Source organism: Thermochaetoides thermophila, assembly GCF_000221225.1.
Source record: "Thermochaetoides thermophila DSM 1495 unplaced genomic scaffold scf7180000011814, whole genome shotgun sequence".
Taxonomy (NCBI): Eukaryota; Fungi; Ascomycota; class Sordariomycetes; order Sordariales; family Chaetomiaceae; genus Thermochaetoides; species Thermochaetoides thermophila.
Genome location: NW_006383030.1, coordinates 1,675,236 through 1,696,870, shown reverse-complemented (window position 1 = coordinate 1,696,870; position 21,635 = coordinate 1,675,236). Strand labels below are relative to the sequence as shown.

The following is a 21,635-nucleotide window of genomic DNA, read 5'->3' as shown; positions in this document are numbered from 1 at the left end:
GATGTCTCCCTGGGAGAAGAGGACGGGGATAAAGATAGGAAACGTATATATTTTCATTGTTCGTCTACCAAAACTGCCACTCTCTCATTGTCACACTCAAGACAACCATCAAATAAGACTTCAACAATTCAGCGGCCGGGCGTGCCTGGCACCTTCGGTGATCCTAATAGTCACGGATCCAGCAAGTCAAGTAGCTTTGACCCTGGTCCCAAGTGCCATCTGGACAAGTGCAGCTGCTGACAGAAGGGATCGCAGTCCGGTATCCAGGTGTGCGATACCTTTGGACACTGGCATGTAAGTCACCCCTTCGGCGATATAGAATCGGGAGGGATGGAAGTTAACTGAAACAAAACAGTCCCTGGGCCCATAGCCCCTCGTTCGCCCTGTGAAGTTTATTTACAAGATCAAGAATCTTTACTGTGTCATCTAGACGGCACATTTGGCTTTGCGAGAAGGCCCGTACTGGATAAGATGGATAAAGTTGGCAAAGAGCAGGCTCACTTTGCATTCAGATTATTCTGATAATGGACAAATAAAAACATTGCTTGGGAATGGACTTCCTGAACTGGCAAGCTCTTCTTTTTGGATTAATCTCCGCTTGACTGTCAGTACTCTCTCAGCCTTTAGGCCTTGAACGTCACAGTTGTACTTATCATTGGATCATTTGAGCCGGAGCTTGATTGGAGAAGTTGGCTTGTCATTTTTGGTTACTATCGTAGGTCTCCATGATGGGCATTTTGCAGCAAACAAAACTCTAGATATCAATTCAAGCTTCTGGCCAATTTTTGTTGAAGACAATGCACGATCCGTTCGCACTAGGTGCAATGTCCTTGTCCGTCAAGAAAACACAGTATTTCGCCACGCTCTCGATGGGCACCTGCTTTTCAGGAGAAAATGGTGACGCAGCCGCCTGCACCTTTTTGAGCATTTCCATGTTTATGCCCTGCGCAAAGGCGTCCGTGATGTTGGTATTCATTCCGCCAAGCAACAAAGCAATGCAGTAGATTTTCTTGTCACCATAAAACCCGGCGGTATTCTTGGTGAGGGCCATGACACCCGCCTTCGACACGGTGTATGCCGCGCCGGCTGAGAAACCGTGGTAGCTGGCATTGGAACCGATGTTGATGATGATGCCACCGGTAGGGTCTTGCTTCTCAAACTGAGCGATAGCCGCCTTGGTAGCGAGGAACGGTCCGTTGAGGTTGATGTTCAACACGCGGTCCCACAAAGCCTTAGAGCAAGCACCAGCGGGAGAGAAGTCGTCCATGACACCGGCATTATTGATTAAAATGTCGATACGGCCGAACTTGGCCACAGCGGCTTCAATGAGGGCATTCACGGCAGCTTCGTCGGTCACATCGACCTGTTGAGTGAGGAATTTGTCGGGGTAAACCTTGGTCCATTCCTCGTTCACGGAGGCCAGCCGCTGTGGGTGGACATCGCAGACAACGATGTTCGCTCCGGTTGCGAGGAAGGCTTCCGCAATGGCCTTTCCGAGGCCACCAGCCGCACCGGTGATGATGACAGTCTTGCCCTGAGGGGAGGTCATTGTATATGGAGGATACGGCAGGTAAGATAAATGGTGAAGGAACTTTTGAAGTAATGACACTTAGAGGATGGAGGCCGGGCAATCACCTCAGGGGCCATTCGATTATCCAGCCCCTTCTTATGGTCTCCCGGCCACTCCGGCTAGAGGCGAGGATCTTTTGTTGACTCCATCTTTGGCAAGTTTTGCGGGGAAACTGTTAAGCGGATGAAATTGGTCGACAGGGAACGCTTGGAGCTAGGGGGGGGGATTACGGGATACTACTGGCAAAGCTGAAAGTCATCTATTAGACCAGAACCTCAGCTTTTAAAGAACAAAAGCTATAAAGCAAACACAAATTCGAATGCGAAGCATCCCTTGTTGGCCTGAGACAATGCCGAACACGACTTGAATTTCTATTGTTTCCCCATCGTTTTGCGACGCTTTGTGGGGTCCAGGTTACATGCCACAGGTACACCTTTGATTGCAGAGGCGGTGTGTTGGGTAACCTTGAAGCCTTGCGAGGAGGGTGCGGATGCGGCGTATGCGGGAAGCAGAGCTGCTAGAACTTTGAAGCTTGCATCTGCAGACTTTCCAATCATCACCGGGCCCTAGGAATGGACGAATATTGGGCAGGTCGACGTCAAGGAGGGGCAGCTAATATGGGGTGTTAAGATGATTGATAAGATACAGATTTTATCGATAAGAAGTTCGAACCCTGCTTTCCGATGACGAAACCACAGGCCCGGGAATGTCTGAAGCACTTTTTTCGGCGCAACATTCGGCACCATAAGGCTCAATACTCTGAGGTCTTCGGCACCGAAACCCTCCATATCCGAGCAATGAGCCCACAAACTCAGTAATAGCACTACCTCACATACTATTTACATCACAATGTCCTCACTCTCCTCTAACCCCAAGCTCCAACTAGCCGCTACGGCCGTTGTCTCAGCTGCCCTTGCCGCAGGCGCCATCCTTAGCTACCAGCACCTACAACAATTCAAACAACCACACTCCTCCCGTCGACGCTACTCCATCCCAAATCTCCCAAGCAACGGTAATGGCGACCCCGCCCTGCAGCCCGTGACGCGCATGGGCCCGTTGCCGAAGCCCGACCCGGAAGACGAGCACAACCAGGTGCTCGCGCACCGCGCACAAAACGGTGACTGGGATGACGAGCTAATCCTGGAGCAGCTGGCGCGCAACCGCGTGTTCCTGGGTGACGAGGGGCTGGTGAAGCTGCGCAATGCCTTTGTGATTGTGGTTGGCTGTGGAGGCGTTGGATCTCATGCTTGCGCAGCGCTGGCTCGGTCTGGCGTGTCAAAAATCCGGTTGATCGATTTCGATCAGGTCACCCTGAGTAGTTTGAACCGTCATGCTGTGGCTACGTTGGCGGATGTGGGCCTGCCAAAGGTGCAGTGCTTGCAGCGGCGGTTGATTGCGATCACCCCGTGGGTGAAGTTCGATCTCAGGTTGCAGAAGTTTGATGCCAGCGTGGCGGTGGACTTGCTGGAGGGCTGGAAGGGGGATCCGGCACAGAAGCCGGATTTTGTGATTGATGCGATTGACAACATTGACAGCAAGGTAGAGCTGCTCAAGTTTTGTCATGATAATGGCCTGCCGGTTATCTCGTCTATGGGTGCCGGCACCAAGAGTGATCCAACGAGGGTTATGGTAGGAGATATCAGTGCTAGCTTTGAGGACGCCTTGTCAAGGGCTACTCGGAGGAAGCTTAAGCTGAAGGGAGTTACCAGTGGTATCCCTGTTGTGTATTCCACTGAAAAGATGGGCCCTGGCAAGGCGGCGCTGTTGCCGCTGCCTGAAGAGGAGTTCCAGAAGGGCGCGGTTAGTGATCTGAGTGTGCTTCCCGACTTCCGGGTGCGGATATTGCCTGTGTTGGGGACCATGCCGGCTGTCTTTGGCTACACCGTAGCCAATCATGTTATTCTTTCCATTACCGGTAAGCTATACAACTTCGAAGATCCAGCTTACCTTAGTCCTTCGGTTACTGACTTCTGCTTAGGCTATCCCATGGACTACCAGCCAGCCAAGGCCCGCGATAAGATGTATGAATCGATCTTGGCCTACGTACAAGCCAGCGAGGAGAAGATTGTGCGCATGATCGAGGGTGGTCGCACTGATGTTTGCATTGGCCTCAAGGTTCCCATCACCCCGGGAGACATCGCCTTCTTGGTGGAGGAGGCCTTCAGGGGCCGCAGCGCGGTAAGCGGCATCCCGACGAAGCTGATGCTGATTCGGTGGAAGAAACCCGAAAAGACCACACTGATCCGTATTGGAGAAGGCAAGGACGAGCAAAAGTCATCTAACCTGCGGCTCCGTGATCTTGTGTGTATGACGAAGGAGGAGGCTGTCAGGCACCTGAATGAGGTGCTCTTGGGTAACAAAAACCTTGAGGAGCTTTATGATAAGGAAGTCATTGAGAAGGTTGAGGCTCGGCAGAAGGAAGCCGAGGAGTATGAGAAGCATAGGTGAACGAACTATATGAAAGCCGAAATACAAATACCTAAGGGATTGGACGGCCGGCCCGCCAGAGATACTACTCTTCCCCATTTTGCTGCACAGCAAATGTTGCGAATATGTTTATTCATGCCAAGTTTATTGGCTTAAGGTTCCTAGTAACACGATTTGGGACCCATAAATACTCAGTTCCCTGTGGTATCTGCTGACGACGCTCTGAGAGAAGATTATCCCTGATATCTCCATGAGATGTGGTATCTCAGCCCAAATGAGTCCTCCCTTAACGCCGGAACGCATATCAAGCAGCAGAAGAAACAAACTGAGATGCCATATGTAGCCGAGTTGATCCCAGATGAACGCCATGAGCAAGTGAGGAAACGATTTAACGGGTCTTGCCTGACGGCTCCATGCGCATTCCGACGCCTTGGCAGATCTTGCCCTTGTTGAACCACTCACTTGTCGGCAGCAGCTGCGCCGTAACCCAGCGGGCGGTGGTCGTGTGCATGCTGCCTTCACCAAACGGCTGGTCCGTCTTGTCGCGACGCATACGCCTTTCGCTGCCAATGGCCAGCTGCTTCATGGGCTGCTCAAGTCCAGTGATGCCGTTGTTGACGCTGCTGCTATCCATGCCACTGCTGCCTTCGTCTGTGCTGCGCAGTACAGAGCTGCGTCCCTCAGCCAGCGCCTGGAAGATAACCATCTGATCCTGGAGATATTCGTCGACCAGCCCTCCAGCAGAGACTTCCTCAAAGAGTTCCTTAGACACCTGCCGGGAGATAGTCTCGCTGATAGAGCTCGTATGATGCGCAGTATTGCTGCCCTTCCCGCTATTCGCAGACTTGGAGCCCTTCTTCGGCTCTTTGGCATTCTTTGGCGCTGAGGTGAGGATGTCGCGGCCCCAGCGCAGGGAGCCAGCGCGGGCGACGAGCAAGACGTATATTCTTGAATCAGCGCCGCTGTCCTCAATGATCTTGAAATTGACCTCGACGCAAGGGAACAGCTCCTCGAGATCGTTGACAAGCGCCTCAGTAAGCGACTCATGCATATTCTGCGGCACGATCATGGAAACATCGATCGCTTCGATGTCGCGTTCCACACTATCGTCGGTCCCATCGCCACTGTCATTCCCATCCTTGTTCGAGGAAGCATCTGGAACGCGAGCACCAAAAATACGCTCGCCTTCCTCGGTCAGCTTGAGTGTCTCGCCTAGACGCAGCGGCGCAAACTCGAACTCGACACGGCCGCGTTGCGCCTTGCCAAGGCTCCAGCCACGAGAATGTAGGGTGCGCTTGACGGCAATGCCGTAGGCGACCTCCAGCATAGGCAATAAAACTTGATCAACATACTCGAAAGATGGCGAAAATGAAACATTGGTACCGCCGGAAATCTCGAGGCGCACCAATTCAGCCTTGCTGTCGCTACTGCTAGAAAACAGCAGGAAGGGGAAGATGGCCTGAAAGATCAGAAGAGTCGAGGCCGCGGGCGAATCCGCACTAATTTTGATGGCCTTGGTCTTGTTTGTGTTTTCACCTCCAATTCCGCGTGGGATAAGAGCCGCTGACGGAGGCAAACGTGGGCGAAATTCAAGGGTATGGCTACCGACTGACAAGCCGTCAACCTCGGCCTCGGTCGCGGAGGCAAGAAACTCAATCGCAGTAACATGCTGAGATTTCAGGCCTAGGGTTCTAGTTAGTAACTATGATGCTTATAGTTTTGACTAAGCCGACTAAGGAAATATTCAAAGGCATACCACCGCCTCGGGGGCCCTCTCGATTGCCGCGAACATGGGTGATGCGAATAGGCTGTGTGACCACAGCAGCAAGTGCACAAGCGATGCGCACGAGCTGGCCACCACCCTCTCCAGTTCGGCCATCAAGTTCAATGGGCTTCTGTTGATCTTTGGTCATGATGAGTGCTTGCAGATCACTCAATACGGCTCAAAAGGGAGCTAGTCCCTTTATTGTCAGCGAGTCAATTGTGAGTCGCTTTCAACAGGCGAACCGAGGAATGCTTACTTCAGGCCCTAAGCTGTGAAGAAAATTTTTGAAGTAGGAATGCAGTCGGTTGATTGGTGTTTTGTACGCAGTGATGTTTGGTGAACTGCGGAGAAATGTAAATGGTTCGCAAAAAAGAAAAAGAGGATGAGGACCTCTTGCACGCGAAAATGAGATGTAGTCAATCGAGTTACAAGAGATTTCGAGAGGCAGACTTGCAAAGATCAAGGTTGAAGATTTCCTCGAGGCTGCGTGGCCCACTGAGATGGCCAATTGGATGTGTTCTGCACGTTTGAAGTACCTGTATGTACTTCAGGCTCCTTGTCAGCAGTCCGCTGTTGAGGTGCATGTGCGATGCCACATTCCCCTCTCTTTGGATGGTGATGGATATTCAACAGGAAGCTCTCCATACAGAGGCCCAAATCCCCTGTTCCCCTAGCTTCGATGGCTGTGCTCAGGGGAATTTATGCCACTGATTGGCTAAAAATTGTGTATCACTTTCTCTTTTGGGTTTGTGCGACGTTGCTCGAGTCACTGGCCAGTTGCCAAGCTGGGGCTTGCGGAAACGGCGGGGGTTTCTTTATCCAAAAGTGGAGGAAGACTATGGTGGTTGTTTAATGCAACGCTTACAACTGCGCTCTCCCAAGGGCGATCACGTCACTTGACCACCAATCCATCAATATTCACTTTTTGAAGTTAAATGACCTACAAACAAAGTAGGAGCTCAACCTAAAACAAATCATTTTAATTGGTATCAATTGTGAGCTGGTTATGTTAGTTCAGCAAATAACAACTGCCAGGAGCGGCTCCTGTTGAAACCTCCACTCTTTGGCTTGAAGATTATGGAACGTTACGTCCAACATCCCGAATTGAATGGTTGTCCTTTTCCCCATTAGTAAACAAAGAGTCAGGCTTTCCGTCAGGGCATTTATCTCGACTGCAGCAAAAGTCCCAGATGTGACAGAAAACCTTGTAAGACGTGCCGTCTGCTCAATCATCTGGCTCAACCATTTAACCGCGACTAACCCCGTTATACAGTCAACAGGTTTTGGAAGCTAATCCCAGAAACACCTATATCACTAGGAGATTTTAATCTCTTCAATGTTCGACTCAAATCTTCGGATAGCCTTACCCGATGTTGCCCGCAATGCGTAGGTGCCAACAACACATCCATCAATACCAGCTTTTGCGCCTTTACTTTCGCGAGTTTTTCATAATATTCCAGGAGGTGTCGCGACGGTGTCTCCATCCGTCTTTGTGCCTCACACTCTCTTTGTCTGGACCAGGTTTCGATCCCCCAGTATCTGTTGATTCTAACTTGCTCCAATAACGGATCTTCCGGCCCAGTCGGTGCTGGTCTGAGGGAAACGCGTTGTCATTTCCAAGTCATAAGGGGTATAGCTGGTCGCTTATTTCCCAAGAGTCGGAGATTTCCGTCCCTTGAACGTCGGCAGGTTCGGCGATATTGGGGGCATTAACTGCAGCTGCAGATACTGCTGGGTATTGGCCCAGCAGCTTGGCTCACCGTGCATGTATGCACCACTTAAACTTGGCTCCATGGCAGCCACCTTCAATACTTAACTTTGTGTAACTTGAGCTTCGTGGTAGCGTCTATAGCGTCTAGATGTGGTGAGCCTGAGCACAGCGGCTGCCCACTCCCAACAAACGACACATCCCCCAACCCTCCTTGGCCCCCAAATGTATGGAGTTCTCGGTCCTATGCAATCGGTCCGCGTTGCGGCTCACTTCCAGCGCCGAAGGTTTATGGAACGATCCTGGTCTGTTCCCAGAACATGTCGTTAGTGCGTTTTTGCTGCAGAAGACGTGTTGATGCGGCTCGGAGGACATGATTTGAGAGCTGGAACATGTCTTTTTGTGTTTTGTTTGGTCTGTGACGTGTTGAGGCAAAAGTAAACTGAACCATGCAACTGTGCAGCCTCTAAGAGCTGGTTTACCGATGACGGGTAAGTTGTAACCTTAGTTTCTGCAGTTATGGATAACGTGCTGAAGAAGTCAATGTCAAATGAGATTGCGCAGGTTCGGCCAAGTGCATATCCACCATTATCAACTTAGAATTGCTCATTGGGACCCCGAGTCAATACCTGAGAATGTTATCCTCACCGAATTGCACAAACTCTCGACCAAACACGTCCGTTATTTGGTTCTGCACCACTTAAGTCTTCGTCAGCATACAGCCGGAATTTCTACAAGCCCGGCACTATCCGATCTTCGTCTGTATGCATGTATCTCAGCTGTTATGAATATTTCCTTGCCACCTTGAGAGTCGATTGGCTGCTCAACAAAATTCCAGGTAAACAAACTATTCGCTGACATCACCTTGGTTGGCAGTCTAGGTGCAAGGCGAAAAACTCTCCGGGTCTCCTTCAACTTGCCATCTCTGTTCAGCTTCTGAACTACTACACTTCAGCGTCCTCAGAACACATACGAGGGTGCACACTGTGGATATAATGGTTTCCTTAATGTTATCAGCCCTGCATGGCAACTAATGAGTGCGGGGTTACTGTGTGACTGACTCAAAGATTACACTAGGTAACGTAGGAATGTGTCGCAGGTTGAAGAAGATCTAGATTGTGCACAAGTTACCGCTTAGTCTGCCCAGGATAACGCATGAATGAGGTGAGCACTCCGGATTAGAACTTCTAAATTCTTGGAATATAGCTGCATGGCCGTCCGTGTGCAACTCCTCGGAACAAGAAAGTCACTATCCACGAATCGAGATAGTTATCGGACGCAAGTCCGTTCTACGCATGTCTGACTTTCAGAAAACGTTGTGCGAAGTCGCGGTATCTTAATTTTGAGTGGGCGTTTTTACCATCCCGACATTTCGACAAGGACGGTTGCCAAGCTGTCACGGGAAGTAGCTAGCAGCCCTACGTCGGAGACCGGGGAGCGCTATTTTAGCGAACGCCGATCCCCCGGATTTCGGGTGCGCCTACCGCAGCTCTAATCAAGGAAGATTTGGTATCCAGCGAGCTTCCGCACAGACATGACCAGTAGGAAGAATTCCTGGTAGCATGTCGGACTGTGTCCCGCGGGTGTTGGGAACCCTGTAAATGCGTGATATCAGTTGAGTCCTTTCTACTAGGAGAAGGTAAAGATATAAAAGAATGCAACATGAATTTGTCAACATCGAGGAGAATGGGGACAGCATTTCCATTCCATTTCGCCAACTTCCATGGTGGCTGAACACTTGGTGTGCTAGATACTATCTGCATGCCACGGGGGGTAGCTCTAACTCTCATCTTAGAATGGCAGTACTCCCAGAGGAGACGGGATACTAACCCTCTATATCAGACATACATCGTCTAAAGAGTACTTAAAACTCTCTGGGCGTATTTTCTGGTTACTTTGGATGCGTTTCCATCTTTGGAAATGCATGCACTTTATTTCCTGTTCCGTTTCCCAATAATGAATTGATATCATGCCTAACGCATTTTCCTTCGTGGTACAGTTACTGCGAGTAATAAATTGAGCTGACAAGCAATGCCTGCAAGGCTTGTTCAGCCCTGCCGTCTTTTTACCGGCCCCTAATTATCCGGCTCACGTTTCTGAGCCATAGCAACTGGCACCATCTGTTACCTGGTTTGAACAAACATGAGAGAAGAGGCACAATGTTCCCAAAAATCTGGAGCATCCCACGATATGGTATGTTACTAAACAATTCTTAGAAGTGATTTTCTGATATTCAGATGGTGTCTCCAATATGCGTGTCTACAAGCCACAGCTAAATCTAGATAGTCGAACTTGCGGCAGTCCTCCTCAGCCGGTTAGTTCTCAACCCAAGAAGTCACACTTTTGTGCGGACGGTAGAACGGGCCGATACTCCTATTATCTTTCCCATTTTTGGAAAATAATGTTGGACCCTATGACTCAAGGAATGTTACAAGGATATCTCTTACCAGAAAAGAAAATCAAAAAGCCAAGAGTCCGACTAACTGCCCATAAGGGGAAGTCTTCGCTATGGCAGCAGTGTTTGTCTTGTTTACATATGACTGTGACTTGGCGGTGTCCCGGCAGTAGTGATAGGTATCGATGGCTGGGTAGATGCCTCTCGCTGCGGATTGTATCCTGACAACGCCTGGTTGATCTTGCGCTCTGCTGCCGCTTGGTACTCTTCGACTATCTGGGAGAAGTTCGTTGGAAGCTCTTGCCTGCATCGATACTCTTTTTGGACACTTTCGATGTACAGTATTGTCCACTCCTCACTTGCACCGGACTTTGACTTGCTCATCTGGAATTGATACTAGTGTAGTTTCTGGGACAGAGCATTTTGATGTTAGAGAGCTTATGACTGTTGAGGATATAGAAATAAGACATCAATCTCTGACATACCTGTGTACTATAAGTCTGTTGTGTTGAACAAAGGATCATTAACCAGTAGGGCGTTAAAGCAACCTGACTTCTTGCCTGAGGATTCGAAGAACAAATGCTCAAAGCTTGCAGAGAGGGAAGAAGAGAATATGTATACTGCCGAGCATTGCGTGTTTCCATTCTTCAGGCTACTCGCCAATGTCATTGGGATCATGGTGCGCGGCCCTTCATCTTGCGAAGGCCGATCCGACTAGGTGCCTAGGTCTGCCGGTCGACACTGTATACCTCGTGGTCCGACACCGACCCTCGGGCGAATGAATCAATGTACTGAAGCGGGAGCTTGTCGGGGCTTGGCTGGCGTGGATTCCGACTGCCAAGAGATGCTCAGCCCGGCAGTTAGGCGCTAGGTTCCGGGTTTGGGTGATAAAACTTACTCCTTTGGTCACTCGTGAAGCCACCCGGTGGGTAGCAACATCACAGAGACTGTGTTTAGAGTGCGTACTACCCACCATACTGGCGGCACGGCGAAATCCTAGCGAAAAGCAAGGTAGTGGCACAATCATATTCTGGTCCTTTAAGCTCCCCTTGGTTCCACCCCTCCATCAGCATTAGTGGGATACAGCCATGCAGCTAGCGAAGTTGTCGACACAGCCTACTGCCCACCCCGTGCCCCGGCGCTACTGCAAACGCGGTTCATTGGCTGTGGTGAGCATCTGGTCTGACGGCCACTCAGTAACATCTTGAAGGGGTTTAAGCTACTTGAAGAACCATTTCTTAAGATCAGATTTATGCGGATGCCATATTAAATATATATCGCGTCCACAGAAGCTAGAGGCGTGGAACTTTCCTCCAGTAGCACTTGGTCCGGGGCGCGAGCCGATCTCCAAACCCACTGCTGCCTTGAGAAGACCGTCTCGTTGCCCTGCCATGAGGAAATCCGTCGGAAGCTGGTGATAGTACCCTGACAAGAACGCTGACTAAGTTTTCGACCTTTTGTGCAATTGAATGGGCATCGTGCTTGCTAGGGGTTTTCTGCAAGACGCCTTGATCCAATTCTCAAAGTGATGAGCAACGGTGGATACTTTCCGACACTCTACTTTTACCTTTACCAAGGGGTTGCAACCAAACTGTACAGAAAGGGGGCAAGGACATAGGTACTTAGGGTAGGTGAAAGATTGTAGGGAGAAGACATGGTCCTCTGCGTAACTCATGGATTTGCCAAGGTGGCGCGCCGGCGCTCATTTGTCCGTCATCTAGGTAGCCAAGTGATGCTCGGCCTTTCTTCTACTGGCCCAAAAGAACAATTGCTTAACTCGACACCTCCGGGCCACTCTTATCCACGTTGATCTTCAGCGAGAAGTCGATATGGCGCACGCCCTGATGAATGGCGCTAGTGGAGAGAATGTCAATGTCTAAAACGCAAAATGCTTGTTAGTTACGCAACCTTTAGTCCCATGGTTGCCTTACACACTCACCATTACAGATGTACTGCTCGGCATTGTCCTCGGTCAAGCCCCCTGAGATCTCGAGCAAAAACTCCCGCTTGCCCTTCCACTTCTCCTTGAGACTCTTGGAGGCAGCCCTAACACCTTCAGGGGTGAAGTTGTCCAGCATGATGACATCGGCACCCGCTGCAATGGCTTCATCGGCCTCCTCCTCGCTTTGTACCTCAACCTCAATCTTCAAACTGAACCCGCCAGCCGCTTTCGCAGCCTTGACCGCCTGGGTGATGCTGCCGCGGCTCCAGATATGGTTATCCTTGAGCATAGTCATCGTGCTTAAATCCATGCGATGCGTATCAGCGCCACCAACCAGCATCCCATACTTCTCAACCAGCCTAAACCCAGGCGTTGTCTTCCTCGTGCCTGCCAGCATCCCCTTCCACCCGGCACTCCTCAGATTGACCAACAGCCTCCTGCTCATCGTCGCGATGCCCGAGCAGCGCGCAAGAATGTTCAGCGCGACCCTTTCACCCTCCAACAAGCCCCTGGCGGGCCCGCGAACGGTTGCGAGCGCAGTCTTGCCGCCGTGCGTTTCAATGTGCGACCCTTCGCGCGCGTGCCACTCGACAGTGCAACCGCACTGGCGAAAGACCTCATTGAAAAAGGGCACGCCGGCCAGGATGCCGGGAGACTTGCCCCAGAGGGTAGCCGTGCGCGGGGCGTCGCCGACGACAAAGCCGCCGACGTCAAAGGACGGCGTGTCCTCGGCCAACCAGGCCGTGATCTGGGTCTTCCAGGAGACCGGAAGGAGGTGCTCCAGCGAGCCGTGCTCAAGGGGCAGATCGAACATGATGTTGTGCTTGGGGAGAGGGGCGTTGGCCTTGTCCTGTTCGACGTCAGTTGGAAATTTTGATTGTGTCAGTGACCGAAATTTAAAACCACCGTTGACTAGTTGCGTCGGGTCAACGGCTCAGTGTTCGAGAGTTGGAACTGGACAAACGGCTCGTGGCGGCAATTTGATGTGGAGCTAGAAGCTTGATGAGGGGGAGGGGGTAAACCCCGCGAAAAAAAGACAACCAGTGGATAGCGGGGTCGCTGTTTGCCGTTCCCATGGGCTGGGCTGGGCCTTTGCTGCTAAGGAACACGTTTGGTGGGAAAAAGAAGCCCAGATTCAGGATCCTTTAATCGTGAATCATGTGAAGACTCCACATCCCACATGGTTCCACTCCCAATGCAAAAAGTAGATTGAATCCCTCCATTTTCCATCTCGTTCTCAGGTATTCTTGGTTGGAATGGCACAATCATCCCTCGACTGGTGATAACGGAGATAAGATGCCAAGAGCTACTCGCTGCCACGAAAACGGGCTTTGTGTGTAAGGTTCCTACAGGCACCGCAGGGCGAGTGACCTGTCAGGCCATGGCCCAGGGCTGTTCGGCTGGTACACAAGATCGTCGATTGAATCCAAGTCAGGATAACGGTAATGGTTGAAACGTCCTTGGACGTGATTAACCCCGTGCAACAGTTGCCTGTTATAACATCCTGACTATCCAGGCCTGCATACCGATGAACCATAAGAGCCTGGAGCACCGAAGAACACCAACCATGTGAAATCATTCTAGCCATGTCTGCCAAAGATCTCCCAAAAACCCATCAATTCAGAACTATATACAAAACGAAGAAAGGCCGCTTTGGAAGACCCTCGTCATGATATACGACGAAAACCAGGGAAGAGAATCACCAGCCTGCCATCCACCCACCGCCACAATGCCATACCCATTGGATCAAACCAAGACGTTTAAGAGAAGAAATATGAGGAATTATAAGATCCCGCCAGAACTCCCATGCAGATGTTATGTACTGCCGGATATCGATCGAATATAAGATACAGAGAACCTGATTGGAATGCCGAAGCGGAAGGATCATATCGTGATCATGCAGCTTTTTACATGACCGGAATACCCTCATACTCAGCGTAGCCCAGAGCAAGGTTCATGTTTTCTGCAATGTGTTAGTAACCGTACTTACACGTGCTGTCAGATGATTGCGATGAAAGGGAAGAAGACTTACGCAAGCACTGAGTAGCAGCACCCTTGAGCAGGTTATCGATCGTAGCGCAAACCACGACACGCTTGCCAGTGGAGTCAACCTCGAAGCCGCCGATCTCAACACCATGCTTGCCGCTGATAAACTTGACAAGAGGAGCTTCGCCAACAACTTTGACCAGCTTCTCGCCAGCATAACGGTCTTGGTAGATCTGGCGAATGTCGCGGCTGGTCATGGTCTTGTTGAGAGGGATGGAAATGGTGTGGTGGATGCCACGGAACCAGACCGCGACGTGAGGCATAAAGGCGATCTGGGCGCCCAGCTGAGTGCTGACCTCACGCTCGTGGATGTGGCCAGTCAGCGAGTAAGGCATGATGTTGTCCGTCAGTAGGTTGACGTCGTTCTTGGGCGAGGGCTTGGTGCCGGCACCCGAGTAGCCGGAGACGCCAAAAACGTGGGGCATGCCACCAAGGTGAGGGACCAGAGGGGCGATACCAAGCTGAGCGGCCGTGGCGTAACAGCCGGGGTTGGCGATCTGAGTGGCCTGAGCGATATTGGCGCGGGGAACGAGCTCAGGGAGACCATAGGTCCAGGTATTGTCGAAGCGGTAGTCAGCAGACAGGTCAATGATGACGCTCTTGTGGTTCGAGTCCTTACGGCCCTCCCAGACAGCCTCGACGAACGGCTTGCAAACGCCGTTGGGGAGAGCCATGACCCAGCAGTCGATCTCGCCGCGACGCTCCATATCTCTAACATCTTCGGGGCTGAGGTTCGAGTAGATGACCTCACTCTTGTTATAACCCTCAAGCTTCTTGCCAGCAAGCTCACGAGATGAGACATGGGTGAGCTCCATGTGGGGGTGAGTGTCCAGCAGGCGAACCAGTTCCTGGCCGGTGTAGCCACGGGCACCGATTAGCGCCACCCTCGCAGGTTTGTCGTTGGAGGCATTCTTCTTGCCGTAGGGGGGGTTTGGGTTCGTCTGGGTGACGTAGCCCCTACGAGCAGTCTGGCCGAAAACCGGAGCGGACAGAACAGGGCGATGAACGAAGGTCGAGTAGCTGCGGGTCTGCTGGGCAGCAGCGCCAGCGGCCTGTTTGTAGGCACGGTACAGGCGCGACTCAAGATTCGAATCGCCCAGCATAGCCCGGCCATTCTGGGTGAAGTCCTTCATCAACTTGACAATCTCGTCACCGTTCTCAATACCATACCAGAACATGACAGCACCGTTGCGAGTGACGCTGCCGTCGGCCTTGTCGAAGAACCAGCCCAGGTTTTCATCATCCTCCCGGACAGTCCACACAAGCGAAGGATACTCCTTGCGCAGGGCGGTGAAGATGTTGTCAGCAACATTGGTGAGCCAGCCAGACTTAGTGATGGTAAGTGTGGACAGGGTGGCATGACGGCCATTGCTGGCAGGGAGAACGATAGCGAGAGCGTTCATGGGGCCATCGAAGAAAGCTTTGAACTCGTTCTCCTTAAGGAACTCAAGGTACTTGTCCACAGTAGCCATGGCATCAGGGCCCTCGCGGTCCCGGATGAGGACTTGCTTGAGAGCGTCCAGATCCTTGAAGTCGGATAGACTAGTGGCCGAAACCAGCTTATTGCCCCGGCGAATAAGAGTGCCAGCACCCGAGTCGGTGAAGAGCTCCTTCTGAAGCTCACCCGGATGAATGATAGCAACGCTAGATGCCCGCGGCAAGGTATCCAGCAACTCCTTGATCTCTTTGATCTTCAAGCGGGTGCCGTACTTAACCCATTCCTGAGACATGAGGTAGTCGTACTCTTCGTCCAGGTTAATGGCCGAGATCCGCTGGCCAGCGGCGTCAAAAAGACCGCCCTTCTCGGACAGGTAGACGACCTTCAGGGGTTCGAGAGCACGGGCCAGCTCAGAAGCGGCAACATCGGCGTTGACGTTGAGGATCTGGCCATCGTCGGTCTCGGCCATCGAGGTCAGAATGGGAAGGTAGCCATTGTTGATGGCAGCCTCAATGGGGGCCTTGTTGACGCTAGTAACCTTGCCGACGAAACCCCACTTGTCCTTATTCAAATATCCAGCACGGAAGATGCCCGTAGTCAGTGGCTGGGCGTGCACGCCCTTCTCCTCAAGCTTGTTGACCAACTTCAGGTTCTCCTGCAGGAAGAGGTCGCGGGCAACACGCAGGGTCTTGGCATCGGTCACGCGGATGCCCTCCTCGAACTGAGGCTCGACACCGGCTTCCTCGAGCAGCTTGTTGAGCTGGGGCCCAGCACCGTGGACGATAACGGGGTACAGGCCGACAGTGTAGAGGAAGGCCAGGCTAGAGCACAGCTCGTCGAGGTAATCGGTCAGAATAGCACCACCGACCTTGATGACGGCGAACCTCTGGGACGAGACCGAGGTGAAGAGGGATAAGTATTGCTGCACCTCACGCTTGGAGCCGACTGAGGAGAGGGTTTGGATGATCATGCTCCGAGTGCTGAGATCGGTAGGGCGGGCAGCCGATGTCGAGAAGGGTCTCTGACGGCGGAGGTAGGCAGGAACGGCAACGGCCCGAGCCCGGATGGGCAGCCTGCGGACGGTGCGACGAGCACCAGCCCGGAGGGAGACAGCAGCGGCGGAGAGCATTGTGAGAATCGGGGAAGGGGTCGAGGATGCCCGGATGTCAACGTTGGGAAGTGAATGATCGATCAAGAACGAACAGAAGGTACGGGCTCTGGTACTGCTGCTGACCAGACAGACAGAGTCGACGAGGCCGAGGTCGCTGGGATGGATGAGTCAACTTCAAAAGCGAATTGCAGGCGAACCGCGTCCCATTGACTGGCAAGAGCAGGCCGGCAGGACGAGTTGGGACCAAGGACGGGCGTTGAGCCTTGCCAGAGGTCAATGGCAACGAGGTGAGCCGGAGTCAGACCGGGTGGATGGCGAGGTGGTGCTGTTTGAGGAGGGCCCAGAATTTTATTTTATTTATTTTTTTTTTGTTGTATGAATCGGTTTCGGCCAAGTGTCGGTCAGGCCAATGTTCTGGGGTACGTGGGCGTATGCTGGTGCGGCGTGAGGGGCAACCGAAGCCCGCAAAAAAATTGTCAAGACGGGTGCCGAAACCGCACCTGATGAGGGGAAGGCTCCTGCTCGCCCACAACGATGAACCCCTGCCAGTATTGCCGCTGCGGCCAGCGTCCCACGCAAAAGTGGAGCGACTTCGGCCCTATAGTCCACTGGGCTGTGTTTCACTGCTTTCGAAACGCTCCATCAACGGTCGCAAAGGTGCGCGAATCGTTTGTAGGCTTTACCTGCCACCTCTCAGTGCCTTCGCTGGGCTGATGCTGCCTCACTGGATGCTGGTCGGCAGCATATGAACCTGGTAATTCCGACATCAGATCGGCCGCCTCGGGCCTTGTTGCCAACGGAGTACAACACTTGGGACGTGTCGAGCAGAGAACGGAAAAATAAACTACTTATGTTCCCGTCCCGTCCCGTTCTTCATTTTTGTCCATCAATTGAACCAGGTGCTTATGACGGGTGGCTGTCTGACACAGCATTCGCGCTGGGATACTGACTCCAGTAAGCGGACTCTGGAGTTTCACATGGCATCTCTGTCAACAGCTGCCGAAACCCAACTACGAAGTTCCCGAGAGCATGGACGAACGCATCTTGCTGTCAGCATCCATGTTCACTGTGCAAACAGTAATGTTACAGACTGCAAACTACACCTGCGAACGGGCCGAAACCCTTTCCGGATAAGTCACAGCTGGACAGCAGGGTGAACTTAATGGCGCTGCTGCCATGTATTAGATATTGAGCCGTCCTCGACCGCAATCAGACGCTTCTAAGAACGTTACATTCGCTGGAAAAAAAAATCATAATTGCCATCTCGAATTAACCGCATTAGGGGACCTGCTCCCTCATCCTTCGTCATAAGTACAGGTACGTACATTGAGGAGTCATGACTGCCGCGGACCGAAGACCGAGCATCGCTTGTGCAGCAGCGAGCTGCTGGCTCTCGAAGCATGCCAGCAGAGCAGGAGGACGTGAAACCAAGAGGAAATAACAAAACTCCAGAAAACAAGCAATATCCCAGAGCAAGCAAGTCATTCCACCATTCCCAGAGAATGCTATTCGTCCATCACGAATACGACGGCTCCTGCCCCAACACCAGCACCATATGGCTCTCCTTAATCCTTCTTTTGAGTAGCGACAACTATTTCGCACCATTAGCATACCCCATACAGACAGGATGGACTGAGAGAGGCTGTAGACATACCCGATGGAATAATGATGATAGCCAGAAGGACGATGATGCCGATCGCTAGCCAGATGCGCATCTTCATGTCCTAAAGAAGGGTCAGCACTATGACCAAAGACACCAAACGGATTTAGGGGGCCGCATACCTTCCACCACATCTTTTTGCGGACCTGGTTGGCACCACGGCGGAAGCTCTGTGCCGAGTCGGCGAGCCGGTCTGACTTGTCCCGGAGATCCTCAAGCCGATCGCCACGCTCCGCTAGGCTGTCAATGTTGTGGTGCAGCGCCCTCTTGGCTCCATCGAGTTCCTATGCAGACAAACCGGATCAGCCTTCTGTAGACGTCTAATCCTTAAGATGCCCCCGGTAACCATAGCCTGCTAGACGCTCCCGACTCGCATCCGGTCTTCCCGCAGACGACGCCCCGGAATCGCAAAATGTATATGTGGGTATTAAAACTCCCAGTGGAAGCGCCGTATACGTCAGGAAGAAGTCTGGCACATCGTACGAAAGCAGTCGTTTGCGTGATTGCAAGTTGACACGGTTGTGGAAACGACAGGAGCAATCTGAATCCCTCACAGGCCCATTTCTACCCCTCTCAAACTGCCATGTCACTCTCATAGACAGTAAAACCCACCTCTTGAAGCCGCTCCGTCACTGAGCGGCCCTGTGTATCTGGGGCCCGTTGCCCGCTGGGGATGTAAGGGTCGTATGGTGTCTCGGCCATTTTGGGAAGTTAATGAAGAGCAGCGCAGTTGCTGATGACGGTGAATTGAGTTAGAGAGGAGGGTTAAGGCAGTCGCAAATCGTGCGCTATTTCTCGGATTCGGAGCGCAGCCGCAGGGTGATGGAGAGTTGTTGATCTGGGCGGTTGTTGCTGGGGGATGGGCGAGAGCGGGAGGGTCGGTGGTGAGGTTTGTTAGGTGAGAACGGAAGGTCGCGAAGATGGGATCACAGCCTGTTTTCAGCAGGCGACACGCCAGCCAGAGCAACCAGGGGATTGCCAGGGAACAGCGGCTGTGTTAGGGTGGCGCTAACAGCAGGAGATCCAGTCCGTTGGGCTCCTAACAGGACCACACAGGAAGATTACTGTGGCGGTGTTATTGGACGATCATCATGTACTTCTCCACACAGCCCGCCAAGGCCCCGCATGAGCAAAAAGTTGGCTCGCGCCGCTTGCCGTCCCCTATGCTTTATCCGCTTCGCATACACAAGTACATATTCATTCGCCTTCCAATCCCAAAAGGCTTCCTTCATTACTGTGATTTTATTAACAGCCTATTAGAGTTTTCAGTGTGCTCTTTGTCTTCTATCAGCATAATAATGTCCCTGTTGATCTGCTCTTGCCAGGCTATGCGGGCACGAGGCTCGTATTGGGTAGGCTTTTCATAAGGCCTGAGATAGTCAAAATTCACTTGGTTGATTACAAAGTATGCTGTGCTATACAGCGCACAAAGTGCAAGGGCACGCGGCCCTGAACTCGAAACTCTGGAAGAAAGGCTGAATTGATATTTGAGAAGAACTGAAGACCAAGTTGTTATCATGTTTTCATTGTTACCACTACGCAAGCATTGATTCTGGGGAACTCAGTCAAGCTTCTGTCACAGCTTCGTTTCATCGCCTCGCAATGCCCAGCGAAGTTTTGCCTGCGTCTCTACAGCTTTTGTGCAATGATGCCCATCTTCATAGCAGGAATTTTTTGCCAAAAAAATAGAATACCAAAGCAGCATGCAATTAACACAAAGGGCTTACTTCAAAGACGATGTAGCCCTCACAATATCCTTGATTAATATGTCGATTTGTTGTCTTGCACTCGCTGAGTCTCGGTGTGATGCTTGGCCTGGTCATCCTCTTGGTGTTTCAACCCTAACCCTAAAACAGTAATCAGATGAGTCAGTCTTGGCTCTGTTCGGGCGATGGTGCTGTGGGCCCTTTATTCACGGCGCAGCGGGTCCAAACTTTCGAGCCGCTTGCGCTGTTCTCGGTCTTAGCCGGCTCAAGAAGTCCCTGTCCGCCGGAACTTCATTCAACACAAGAAGCTGTCACAATGGCCTCGTCTGCGCCAATTCAGAGGATACAGGCGCCGCTGCGCCTCTGTGTCGCGCGCGTCGGTATTCTATCATTCCGTGGCTATGCAACTATCCCATCCGTGTCCGATGTCCAGCAGCAGCAGCCATCACCACCGGCCGAGGCAGCTTCACCTTCAGCGACGTCTACAAGCACTGATGCCGCCTCCTCCTCGACCCCAAAGACACGTCCGACTTACTTTAAGGACAAGGTCATTGCTCCCTTCTCCGACTTCCTCCCCTCCTCCATCAGCGAAGCCGCCGCTACCTACACCCCGCGCACGGCAACCGTCGGCCCGGAAGGGCGCAAGCGCACCATCACCCGTCTTCCCGACTGGCTGAAGACACCAATCCCATCCGCCGGCACCAACCCGTCTTTCGCTAAGATCAAGTCCGACCTGCGCGGCCTGAACCTGCACACTGTCTGCGAGGAGGCCCGCTGCCCCAACATTGGTGAGTGCTGGGGCGGCAGCAAAGACGGCCGCGCCGCCGCTACGGCAACCATCATGCTCATGGGCGACACCTGCACCCGTGGCTGTCGCTTTTGCAGCGTCAAGACCAGCCGCAGGCCACCGCCGCTTGACCCCAATGAGCCGGAGAACACTGCCGAAGCCCTCGCCCGCTGGGGCCTGGGATACGTCGTGCTCACCAGCGTCGACCGCGATGATCTTGCGGATGGCGGCGCACATCACTTTGCCGAGACAATTCGCCGGATCAAAGCGAAGAAGCCCGGCATGCTGGTTGAAGCGCTGACAGGCGATTTCGCTGGTAACCTGGACATGGTCAGGATCGTGGCGGAGAGTGGGCTAGATGTATATGCGCACAATGTAGAGACAGTCGAGGGTTTGACACCGTATGTGCGGGACCGGCGGGCAACGTTCCGGCAGAGTCTGAAGGTTCTGGAGCATGCCAAGGCCGTTCGGGGGAAGGGCAGTCTCATTACCAAGACGAGCCTCATGCTTGGGTTGGGTGAGACGGAGGAAGAGATATGGGAGACGCTGCGCGGTAAGCTTTAAGAGTTTATCGTTCATATATCCGGCAGACTTGCTAACCGTCTATTCAGAGCTGAGAAAGATCGATGTTGATGTCGTTACTTTCGGCCAGTACATGCAGCCGACCAAGAGGCATCTCAAGGTCGAGCGCTACGTGACGCCGGCCGAGTTCGAGCTCTGGCGCCAACGTGCTCTCGACATGGGTTTCCTGTACTGCGCTAGCGGACCCCTGGTCCGGTCGTCTTACAAGGCGGGCGAGGCGTTTATCGAGAACGTGTTGCGCAGGCGGGCCGCGGAAAAGGCCGTCCCTCCTGAGACCCTTAGCCAGGCCGTTGCGGTCGAGGATGCGAGCAAGTCTGCTTGATGTTTAGTGAGGTTCTTGATGGCATGTTCAACATGTAAGAGGAAAGGTCATGGCGTTTCACGCACCATCAGAGTTATAGATTGGTTTGGTTAGGCAGCATAAATGGGATTTGGGAGTTTGGGAGAAAGGGGATATGGTCATAAGACATTTAGCATATTGTAACAAAAATTGTACAC

General features: G+C 52.4%; 6 protein-coding genes across 6 annotated transcripts; 2 read left to right on the top strand and 4 right to left on the bottom strand.

The window, feature by feature from the left end:
- Positions 1 to 766: 766 nt before the first annotated feature.
- Positions 767 to 1,549, bottom strand: CTHT_0014840 (uncharacterized protein; the record flags this gene model as incomplete). Its single annotated transcript, XM_006691933.1, has 1 exon — positions 767 to 1,549. One exon carries the CDS (start codon positions 1,547 to 1,549, stop codon positions 767 to 769), a length of 783 nt encoding a protein of 260 aa, XP_006691996.1.
- An 870-nt stretch (positions 1,550 to 2,419) lies between these two features.
- CTHT_0014830 (uncharacterized protein) lies at positions 2,420 to 4,018 on the top strand (the record flags this gene model as incomplete). The annotated part of the gene is made up of 1 exon (XM_006691932.1): positions 2,420 to 4,018. One exon carries the CDS (start codon positions 2,420 to 2,422, stop codon positions 4,016 to 4,018), a length of 1,599 nt encoding a protein of 532 aa, XP_006691995.1.
- A 367-nt stretch (positions 4,019 to 4,385) lies between these two features.
- On the bottom strand, positions 4,386 to 5,910 carry CTHT_0014820 (uncharacterized protein; the record flags this gene model as incomplete). Its single annotated transcript, XM_006691931.1, has 2 exons — positions 4,386 to 5,680; positions 5,754 to 5,910. 2 exons carry the CDS (start codon positions 5,908 to 5,910, stop codon positions 4,386 to 4,388), a joined length of 1,452 nt encoding a protein of 483 aa, XP_006691994.1.
- A 5,727-nt stretch (positions 5,911 to 11,637) lies between these two features.
- CTHT_0014810 (nicotinate-nucleotide pyrophosphorylase [carboxylating]-like protein) lies at positions 11,638 to 16,420 on the bottom strand (the record flags this gene model as incomplete). The annotated part of the gene is made up of 4 exons (XM_006691930.1): positions 11,638 to 11,741; positions 11,805 to 12,657; positions 13,724 to 13,770; positions 13,840 to 16,420. The coding sequence occupies 4 exons, from the start codon at positions 16,418 to 16,420 to the stop codon at positions 11,638 to 11,640; spliced, it is 3,585 nt and encodes a 1,194-aa protein (XP_006691993.1).
- A 1,547-nt stretch (positions 16,421 to 17,967) lies between these two features.
- CTHT_0014800 (uncharacterized protein) lies at positions 17,968 to 18,764 on the bottom strand (the record flags this gene model as incomplete). The annotated part of the gene is made up of 4 exons (XM_006691929.1): positions 17,968 to 17,993; positions 18,057 to 18,126; positions 18,185 to 18,346; positions 18,675 to 18,764. The coding sequence occupies 4 exons, from the start codon at positions 18,762 to 18,764 to the stop codon at positions 17,968 to 17,970; spliced, it is 348 nt and encodes a 115-aa protein (XP_006691992.1).
- Positions 18,765 to 20,084: 1,320 nt separating this feature from the next.
- On the top strand, positions 20,085 to 21,459 carry CTHT_0014790 (mitochondrial lipoic acid synthetase-like protein; the record flags this gene model as incomplete). The annotated part of the gene is made up of 2 exons (XM_006691928.1): positions 20,085 to 21,108; positions 21,167 to 21,459. 2 exons carry the CDS (start codon positions 20,085 to 20,087, stop codon positions 21,457 to 21,459), a joined length of 1,317 nt encoding a protein of 438 aa, XP_006691991.1.
- Between the last annotated feature and the right edge of the window lie 176 nt (positions 21,460 to 21,635).